Raw genomic sequence first — 10,253 nt, 5'->3', positions numbered from 1 at the left:
CATACATTATCACCGTTTACAGGCTTCGCACATTCTCGAGGTAGATAGGAACAATCTCCTTCATGCAAGATCCTTCACGCGCACAAGGCTTATGTGGCAACACGATCTGTTCTTCATTACCATGCTAACTCATCACACAAAGTCACCGGTTGAGCCACACAGGCTTGAAGCACTTCAACCGGAAACCCTGAAGTTGAGACTACCAATCAGTAGTCATACAACGCTTCCATGTGCTAGTTCCCATAACCATATGCCGGTTCACCTTGAACAAACACACCGCTTCACTTTGGCACAAATGTCGATTCACAGTGTTATACCGGTTCTCACATATGCCGGTTCTCACCTCTTCAACATATTGACATCAATGACAACATACAATATCATTATGTCCTCATACCGGTTCACATAATGGGGTGAATTCACAATATTGGTTCCCACTTTTTGACCAACTTTGACACTTAAATGAATATTTTGAAAAAAAACTTCACTTTCCAACACCTATAACTTTTAAACCGTTAAGAATTTGAAGATGATACAAACTAGTGATTTTTAGCATCTTGTTTGTAGATTCTAAATTTTTTCAATTTTGTTTGAATAAAATTTTATTGATTTTTCCATCTCCCTCAAAAAGTAGTTTTTTACAACAAACAATATTTTTTAAGAGTGATGTGTATCCTGAAACGCATATTTTTTTTTCTTCTATAAATGATAAAAACTTAATTCTTTTGAATTTTGGTTTGTAACATCAATACCCAGGGCATGCAACTAGTTTGATAGTGATATGTTGAATATTTTTCATTTTATCAAGTTTTGAAGTTTGACTAATTATAATTCAGATATAGGTGTACGTTTGAACACATAACTTGTTCTATATATATCAAAACTCAATTTTCTTTATTTTTTTATAAAGAAAACACCAATACCTAGTGCATAGATATTTTTCAGAATTTTTTTGAATTAGTTTACTATTTTTCCCAATGCATTGAACAAAGAAGTTCATGTTCGATGAAAAACCTACATTCATAAGAAATAAAATTAAAATATATTAATGAAATTAAATATATTAAAAGTTATACTATTTGGAAATCTTATAATAAGGACTAAATACCCCAAAAAAAAAAACTTTTAAATGAATTAATTTGACCCCCAAAAAGCTAATGTAAAATTGGTTTTTTATCAGCATTTGATAGATGCAAAGGAGACTCCATTGCAAGTATGATTTAGAAGTAGAGAGGTTCTATCCAAGAAATTTTGATCTAAGAGCCTTTGATTTAACTCTCTTCAATTAATTACTTCAAATGGGACCTCTTCAAGCTTAAATCATTATATTTTCTAAAAAATGTACGATTTCAACAAAAATCAGGACGTACCAAAAAGTGGGAACCAACTTTGTGAGTTCACCCAATGCCAACATGATAAGTTTTAAAGTGTTTAAGCTGGTGACCAGACTCATATTGTTTTTGCTTGCACTGATTCACCCCCCCTCTCAGTGCCTTATAAGTTTATCAGTCTCCAACCATTAATAGTATCTTCATGTTCAATTTTGGGGATGAGATTGATCAACCCTTGATCAATAATTGGCATTTGAGATTCCATTTCTATCGATTAAAGGTAAACATGTTAGAATTCCTCCTAAATGTGAGGCCATAGAGATTTATAAATTATATAAGGAGTTTGCCAACACTTCGGCTTTTCTCCAAAGGCATAGAATAAATGACACATGTTTCTTTCATAGAGATTAGGTGGTCAATAAAATAGCTATATTCATGGTAAATTGTATGTACTATGCAGTAGGAAACACTTTCATCACTAATAGGAAGAATGGATCTCTAATTGACTCATCATTTTTTTGTTGTAATGATCAGAAAAAGTTTAAACAGAATATTAAAATTATAGATTTAAAGAAGCCATCAACAATTTTAATGAAAAATACATGCTCCTCTTTATGTTTGTGCTACAAGAAATGGAAGAAGAATTTTGTTCCTCTATCGTCACATTTGACCCATTAAAGTTGAACATAAATTTAGGCTCCTTTACCTTTGTAGACTTATAATTTCTACAATAAAATTTTAGCATTAATTGTTGGATGGTAATGTTAGAAGGGTAAGAGGCAAGAAGAGATTTCCATTGTTCTAGCTATCATGTTAAATACTTTTTAGGTCTACAATGTTTGGCTATACATTTTTTCCCGTGTTCACAAAGAAACACTATGCAATGAGTAATTATTTCCCACCAACTAATCCACTAATCATGAGTTCAAATTTGGATGTGTCTAGGAGGCCATTATTATAATCTTGATACTTTAAGTGGGTGATATTTAACATGTATGGAAGGTCAGTGGAGAGAGTGGTTGATTTGGAGAGGGAAAGAGAGGTGAAGATAGGAAGGTGGTCAAAGAGGGTAGTTGAAAGCTCCAAGAGAACAATATGTCAAGTATGGGAAGGAGAAAAATGGCACTTAGGGGAAATGTTGAAGCGATCCAAATGACTCACCTTCCTTAAAAAACCTTCTTGACAATTATGTGAAGTGAATTAATGCACTTTGTTTTGCTTTCTTATTCTTGATGATGGATCATGGAGTTTAATCTGAAATATCAAGCAAAAAAATTCACATAGTTGATTCATGAAGCTATGTATGTTAACCTTCTTGACAATTATGTGAAGTGAATTAATGCAATTTTTGCAAGTTGGATTTTCCCAAAAGGGGGTCGTAGACACTAAGAGATTTTTGTGATAGGGTCTAAGCTTCAAATCTCATTTTGGGATAGACAAGAATTGTTATCCCAACTATGATCAAAGTAGTGTCTAACCATATTAAAATCCCCTCCAAGAACCCATTTTTCCATGGGGAGGTGAAGGCATAACCATTCTTAGAGAAAATTTATCTTCAAGAGGCAATTGGGAGCATAAGTGGAACATAATCCAAACAAAACATCTTAAAGAAGAATGGTAATCCAAATGCAACAATTGTTAGAATCTGACACAAAACTCACAACATATTTGGTGAGACAAGAGGAAAGGCCTAAAACAACACCACTCCCACTATCAATATGGTTGGTGTCGAAGAAAAGAGACTCTTTCCAAATGGAAGTGAGAATGGCTTTCAACTAAATATCACTAGCATTCACTTTTTGTAGCATAATGACATCATAACAATTCTTTTGAGTAGAGTTCTTGATACAAGTCTTCTAAGTGCTAACCACCTAAAATTCCAATATTGAACATGGAACTTCATTGAGGGTGTTGAGGATAGTGTCCTCATCCATCTACAATGTATTGAACTTTTTCTCTTTAGGGCAAGGCTAGGATTGCAAAGGGTTGAAAGAAGGAAATGAAGGGGTCAGGGTATGAGGGATATGGTAGGTTGAAGGGGGCATGGTTTTTGTTTTTCTTCCTCTTAGGAACTTTTACATTAGGTTTAAGCAAAACATCTTTGAAGGTTTGGGGGCTTGGAGAAGATGGTAGGTGGTGGGAAGAAGAGGAAGGAAGGTGGATTGCAAGAGGATGGGGGATAAGTAGCTTTAGGGGGAAGAATGAGGAACTTTGAGAAGAATTGAGTTCTCAATAGTAAAAGGGATGAAACTAGCACTAAAGATAGTTGTATTTGAGGGACACAATTCATAAACAAGGTACAGTCATGAACAAAATGACCAAACCGATGACAACAAAGAGATGCATTTGTCTTGTTGAGGTTATTAATTCTTTGGTCAAATTCAAAACCTAGGCCAACCAATTTAATGAGTTTGGAAAAGGCTGTGTTCAACCCATCTCTACAAAAACTCTAGATTGATCCCATATGCTAGGCCATTTACCTAAGGTCTATTTACATCACAAAAGTCTACCTAGTTGGAGGGCTATGTCTTGCTTAAATGGATAGAATGCTAGGTTGAGGAAATAGAACTCAAATCACATTGAACATTTAGATTTGATAATTCATTTCGAGTGAAAGTCTAACTCCTACACTTGAACATGATAGATTTTTCCACAAATTATCTATGTTCTATATTAAATCATTTTTTATTTTTTTTTGACACAATCGAATATGTGTCTTCTACTGGCCTTTTCTACCTAGCCCCCTACGAGCCTTTATATTCCATCCCTTTAGATGTAAGTTATTTTGAATCCATTTAAATAACTCTTGCTCATAAGGGACTCTTTTTAAGAACAAAATGACTATTTTTTGCTTTGCATTATGTTCTAGGAATTCAGAGGAGATAATCTTATCTTCATTGTGGTTGTCGAGCTTAACCATAGATATGTGGTTCAACAATGTTGTTTGGTTATGTTGTTGGGTCGCTACAATACTATTGGTAGTAATTGTTTTGCTAGATGGGTTCCAACAATCAGTGCTCTAGAAGAATTATTTATTGGACACTTAACTGATGTCTCAACGTTAATCATGCCAGCTAACAGAGCAGAGAGCTAGGCTTCAGATATGGGCTTCCACATTCTCTTGCTTTTTTCATACCAGTTGCTAAGTTGGGCTTCAAAAACAAGGTGCATTCCAGGTTCCCTATTTTGTCTTAAACTTGTTGGTCATCCATTGTAGTAAGATGCTGGGGAAGGCAACTAGAATTTGAGAAATGTTCCAGCCAAGTTTCTTCATAGTCTTCTACATGAACGACCTATATTCAACATAAATTTGAGTAAGTTCATTATTGTACTTGTAATGTTAACTTGATTGTGAATGCCATTTCTAATTGGTTTTCATGCATATGGTAGATGGATATATAAATATGACCATTTACTCAGTTCGATATATATATTGTCGATATGAATGCATTCCTCTAAACCTATCTAACAATATTAATGGATCGATTAGAGGAGTTGCTATTTATAGCCATTTCGTTGACCGAGTACCATTTTGGTGAAGCCCTAATCGTGCCCCATGCATGTAAAGGATTTTCTTCTTGCTCACGACTGCATTAGATATTTGGCTATTGGAAGTGCCCCACTTGGTTTATGGTGATATGATAGGGCTCATAAATGATTCATGTAACTTCGAAGGGACCTTCCAAATACCACAAGGACAAGTGTTTGCTACAAGGCCACAAGATCTTCATAAGGTAAAACAGGATGCATTAAATGTATATTGATTAGTACCTTCCTTAAATGAGGCTATCTTATATTGATTGGTACCTTCCTAATAAGAGGCTATCTTCTGTATTTATTATTTAATCTTTTTATATGTTAGTTAGGGAAAGGAGCCATTAGTGGAAATAGCTAATTTAGGACATCTTAAGCTCATAAACGGTTCATATGAATTTGACGATTTTTTTTTTTGTTTTCTCTGTATGTGATTTAAAACTATTGTTTTGGCTTGTGGGTAGCAACGATGCACGTTGTGGAATACGTTATGTGCACAAAGGTCAAAAAGTACAAATTTTAAAGTGTGGTCTAATACATAATTACCTCTGTGCCAATAGTAGATAACTCAAAATAGCCAATAGTAGTGGACAAAAGCCCTAGTAGTTAAGCACAAATGACCTAATAGTAGTGCACATATGTCCTGTTAATGGGCAAATCATGGTAAAAAAAGCTAAAAAATTATCCACTATTGGTATATGTGATATTTATTAATGGACCTTCCACTACCATTTTTTTTTTGCTCCTACTATGTCTACTAATGGGGGGTGAGATTGACAAAAAGATGACGGTTATTGGTTCTATGTCCACTATTGGCTCCTTTCCCCTAGTCTATAGGTCCAAGAAGGATTTTTTTACTCATGTAGGTGTAATCACCCCTCCCAAAACATGTTGATCATGATGATGATTACAATGCTATTACCTAAGTATATTCATGCTTATGTGCTCTAATTTCTACACCCAATTGGATTTTGTGGGAAAAAATGTAAATACACATTTATAATCCATTCTAAAGATTGATTAAAAGATTGGTTCCTGAATCATTTTTTTAGTTATAAGTGTCTCAAGTAAGTTCAATGATGAATGTTTAATTTTGGAAATGATGAAGCATATATGTAAATCGGGGAAAGCGATTCTAGTCTAGTAAGGTTTTGCTTACAAGTTATGTCTCTATGATAGGTTGTAATGTCTTAATGGGGGATTTGAGCCTAGATACTATCTTCCACTTACTACATATGAGAGTATGATTATAATCAAGTTAGATTAATAAATGAAAAGCATTCTAAGGCATCATAAAATTCTTTGTAGTGGTGTTTTCTTATTACATGTGGAGCGTTATTTATTTGTGATAAATAATAAAGTTTATTCACTTGTAGTTTTTCTTGTTCTTTGAGATTGTGTATACATAATTTGTGTTCCATTATTGATTTGCGAGTATATTCTCATTTTTCTTACAAACTATAATTCTATTGCCTAATGGAATAATCACAAATTTGGTTGGTGAGAAATAAAACATCTTTAATTTCAAACCTCTATCTTATAAGCTATAGGAATAGTTTTTAGGTTCCCCATGTGTATATCATCTAGTGATAAAACTCATGATGTTATCTTAAAATTAAGAAATGGCTAGAATGTCATAAAAGTGTGTTTCTTCTCATTCATGTATCTATGAAAAAAATCATTCTTGGGGAAATACCATTGTAGTTATCTATTGATGCATGGCAAGAGCGAGTTATTATCTACTTATGGACGGTTTGCAGGTGCATATGTAATCAAGTTTGACACGAACTTGGTAAAAAATCTTGGGGTTCATAGCATTTTGGGTATGACTAATTCAAGGCCCTATGTTTTATAATTTATTTCTTTTTTAATTTTTTTTTGTAAAGCTCTTCAAGAACACCCCCCTTGGCCTAGTACAGCCTAAGGATGAAGGTTACCTTACACATTTATAGACATGTATCTAATCATGCCATTATTTTAGTTTAACTATCCATTATCTTTGTTGACAATATCTCTAGCCTTAGGTTTTGTTGTTATTTACAATTTATGGAGATATAGGTTTGACACAACACATTCATTTTATACATCTAAGGTATCTAAATATTTTTGTGAACATCATTTGCATTTAGGGAATGAAACTCTTTGTTTGGTGCTCTTAAATGAATCTAAATTTTGTGTGATCTTCTTAGAAGCATATGTGTCACTAAGAAGTATTGTCTTCAATTATTTAACTAAGTTTTTTAGGGGGCTAACCTAAGAGAGTGTGCTCCCTTACAACATGACAACAATTTTTCACATGTATTTTTAAATATTCTCTATCTTCACATATTAGAGAATTGTGTATATTAAGTGAAGTAAAATATGGAGTTGTGTATATTACTAGATCACCCCTACATGTGTAGGACATTTTCTTGAGTACATATTCAACTTAGTTCCATAGACTCGATCCTTTACTATGCAACCAATATTTTATGATCTCAAGGCAAACTACAAGATTTCATGATCCAAAAGCAAAAGCAAATAAGGTGAAGTAGAAAGTAGAGTTGTGTGTATTCCTATATCACTTCTACATGTGTAAGACATTCTCATGAATATAGATTTGACTTAATTCTATAGACTTGACTCTCTATAATGTAAATAATTTTTTCTAATCTCAAGACAAACTACAAAATATCATGATCTAAATTGAATCTTAAAGCATCCAAAAACTGAATGCCATATCAAACAATATTCATACGTCACTCACAAAATTAAGACCTAAATATACTTATTCATTATACATATATTTAATCCATCCTATTGGATTACCATCTACGCTAGAAAAAGCTTCTTTTATTTTATTTTTGTAATAATACACTTTCCTCTTTAATTCTATTAACATGGTCTAATTATTAGTAATCTGTTTAATAACAGATCAATGAATCCACAATTGTTTAAATCCTAGTAAGAAGCAGGTATCATAAATTGCTCCCATTAATGGATCCACAAGTTATTCTGCTACCCTATCTACAAACCACAGGCCTAAGCATTTAGATAATGAAAGTGGACGCTAAAATTATTCCTAAACTGAGTCTGCTGCTTGTCCAGCGTGTCAAAACCACAGAAGCTCCATTGGCAGAAGTGACTGCGCTGGCATCAGTGCTTGGCAGGTTATTAATCGTACTAGGAGGAGAAAAATTCCTTATACCGTCTGATGAAATAGGTGCTGCAGGTCCCAGGGTCGAATCTCCAGAAGTACTTGTGGGAGCTAAATTTGGAGACCACGAGACAGGAGAAGGTACATTTAATGTAGGAACAATAGAAGCAGTCGGAGGTACGAAACTCGGTCCTGAACCTCATAGAAAATTAAAAACAATAAGCATTGTACAGCAATATTCAGAAAGATTTACTTGTTGAAAATCTCAATTATTTAATAAACAGGAGTACTGTAACGCTTGACAGCATCATATAATAAGGTGAAAAGAACGTACCTGGAATTGTCAGAGGGGGCGTATGCGGCGTAGGTGTTGCTGCAACAGAAGTACTCGGAGCTGGAGATGCAGGATTCAGTGGAACACCAATAGCTGCAAAAAATTAACAAAAATATTTTATAATTATTAATGTTTTCTGCACAGTTATCAGCATACATTTGCCCTCTTCTTGATTACAGATTACAGAATATATACAAAACATTGAAATATTTTACAATTATTGTTTTCTGCAGACATTAGCATACATTTGTCGTTTTCCTGATTATAAATTCCAGAATATGATCCAAATCGTTGAAATTCATATCGTTGAAATATTTTATAGTTATTGTTTTCTGTAGATATTAGCATACATTTGCCATCTTCCTGACTACAAATTCTAGAATATGATCGAAAACTTTGAAATTTTTATAATTATTGTTTTCTGCAGATATTAGCATACATGAGACCTCTTCCTGAGTACAAATTACAGAAAATGATCCAAAAACATGGAAATATTTTATAATTATTGTTTTCTGCAGATATTATCATACATTTGCCCTCTTCCTGATTACAAATTACAGAATGTGATCCAAAACATGGAAATATTTTATAATTATTGTTTTCTACAGATATTAGCATACATTTGCCGTCTTCCTGACTACAAATTCCAGAATATGATCCAAAACTTTGAAATATTTTATAATTATTACTTTCTGCATATATTATAATACATTCGCCCTCTTCCTGATCACAAATTAAAGAATATGATCAAAACATCGACATTAATTAATTTCACAGTGCCGAATTTATTAACTCTCCAAGCTTTGTCCAAATTACTTAATGACTGCAAATATTCTTCATTAAATGAGTGAAAAGATCAAGAAACAAAGAAAACGAGTAAAGATTAAAGATTAAAGATTTATCAACCTAAATTTATATTTCTAACCTGTGCATTGAGTTGCAAGGGAGGAAATGTTGACATTACAGGCTGCCGGAAGCTCCAGAGCCTGCTTTTGTTTCACAGGAACTCCCAAAGGATTCGCCACGCCTAAAAATTGACAAAGGCAAGGGCCGGCATTGTTAACGATGACGGCGACGAAACCACTACAGCAAGCGGAAGGTGCAGTATGGTTAGTGCCCATTACGTAGCCCACGCAGGGTAAGAGGCTCACGAAGGCACTCATGCAGTTGATCTGTGTTGGCGGCGTTTGCGATCTAACGGTTCCCGTTACGGTGGCGAGTAACAGCAGAACAGTGGCCGTCAGTTTTGTTAACGGCTTCCGTTCGACTAAACGTCCCATTGCCGTTTGCGTTGGACAATTAAAGGGTCTTTTCTGTTAGAAGGAAATCAAATTGTGCAATGGGAGGAGGGGATGTAAGAAGGGATTTTATAAGTTGAGTAGAGAATATTATGAGACTTTAGTAAGTGACCAAATCCTATGGGTTAGAATATTTATTGGAGTACGAGAAAATAGTGGGGTTTAGTTACATAGTTGGAGATTAAGGGGGATCCATATGGTGGTGCAGTTTATATTTTTCATGCTTGCTTTTCCAGCTAGCAACCAAGGGGTAAAGTCCACATGCAATATTTAGCTACTCCTACTAGTTCCCTGCTTCACCTTGTTCTTTTTGGTTATAGAGCATCTTTCTTTTTGGGAGTTTTTAAAATATTTGTAAGGGAAAAAGAAAATATATTTTTTCAATTAAAATTAAGTTTTATGAACATGGTAGGTAATATGATTTAATAATTTAAGTTTTAGTTGTGATAAATTATATGGAAGAATTTAGAAAATTTGAGGAATGGGAGTATTTAGTTGTTTTTAGAAGTTGATAGATAGTTGTCTGTTGTTTTGATCATAGTTTTTGACTTCTAATAAATGATTGCTAATTTTTGGATGCTTTGAGAGCATAATGGTAAAATATGAATTTAGTCATTTTG

General features: G+C 33.8%; 1 protein-coding gene across 1 annotated transcript; it reads right to left on the bottom strand.

Annotated features, from left to right (window-relative positions):
• Nucleotides 1-7,711: 7,711 nt before the first annotated feature.
• On the bottom strand, nucleotides 7,712-9,843 carry LOC131044945 (non-specific lipid transfer protein GPI-anchored 5). The gene is made up of 3 exons (XM_057978436.2): nucleotides 9,261-9,843; nucleotides 8,336-8,428; nucleotides 7,712-8,193 (listed from the first exon to the last, which is right to left on the bottom strand). The coding sequence occupies exons 1-3, from the start codon at nucleotides 9,613-9,615 to the stop codon at nucleotides 7,895-7,897; spliced, it is 747 nt and encodes a 248-aa protein (XP_057834419.2). The 5' UTR covers nucleotides 9,616-9,843; the 3' UTR covers nucleotides 7,712-7,894.
• Between the last annotated feature and the right edge of the window lie 410 nt (nucleotides 9,844-10,253).

Source organism: Cryptomeria japonica, chromosome 1 (assembly GCF_030272615.1).
Source record: "Cryptomeria japonica chromosome 1, Sugi_1.0, whole genome shotgun sequence".
In the NCBI taxonomy this organism is placed as follows: Eukaryota; Viridiplantae; Streptophyta; class Pinopsida; order Cupressales; family Cupressaceae; genus Cryptomeria; species Cryptomeria japonica.
Note: the sequence above shows the minus strand (reverse complement) of the source record. Positions and strands in the feature narration are given on the sequence as shown.

Bases quoted from the DNA above. Each gene is read 5' to 3' on its own strand.
- LOC131044945 (XM_057978436.2), bottom strand. From the start codon at position 9,615: ATGGGACGTTTAGTCGAACGGAAGCCGTTAACAAAACTGACGGCCACT. The intron at 8,429-9,260 runs GTTAGAAATATA...AATTTTTTGCAG, and splicing joins CCTTGCAACTCAATGCACAG to CTATTGGTGTTCCACTGAAT. The intron at 8,194-8,335 runs GTACGTTCTTTT...TATGAGGTTCAG, and splicing joins GCCCCCTCTGACAATTCCAG to GACCGAGTTTCGTACCTCCG.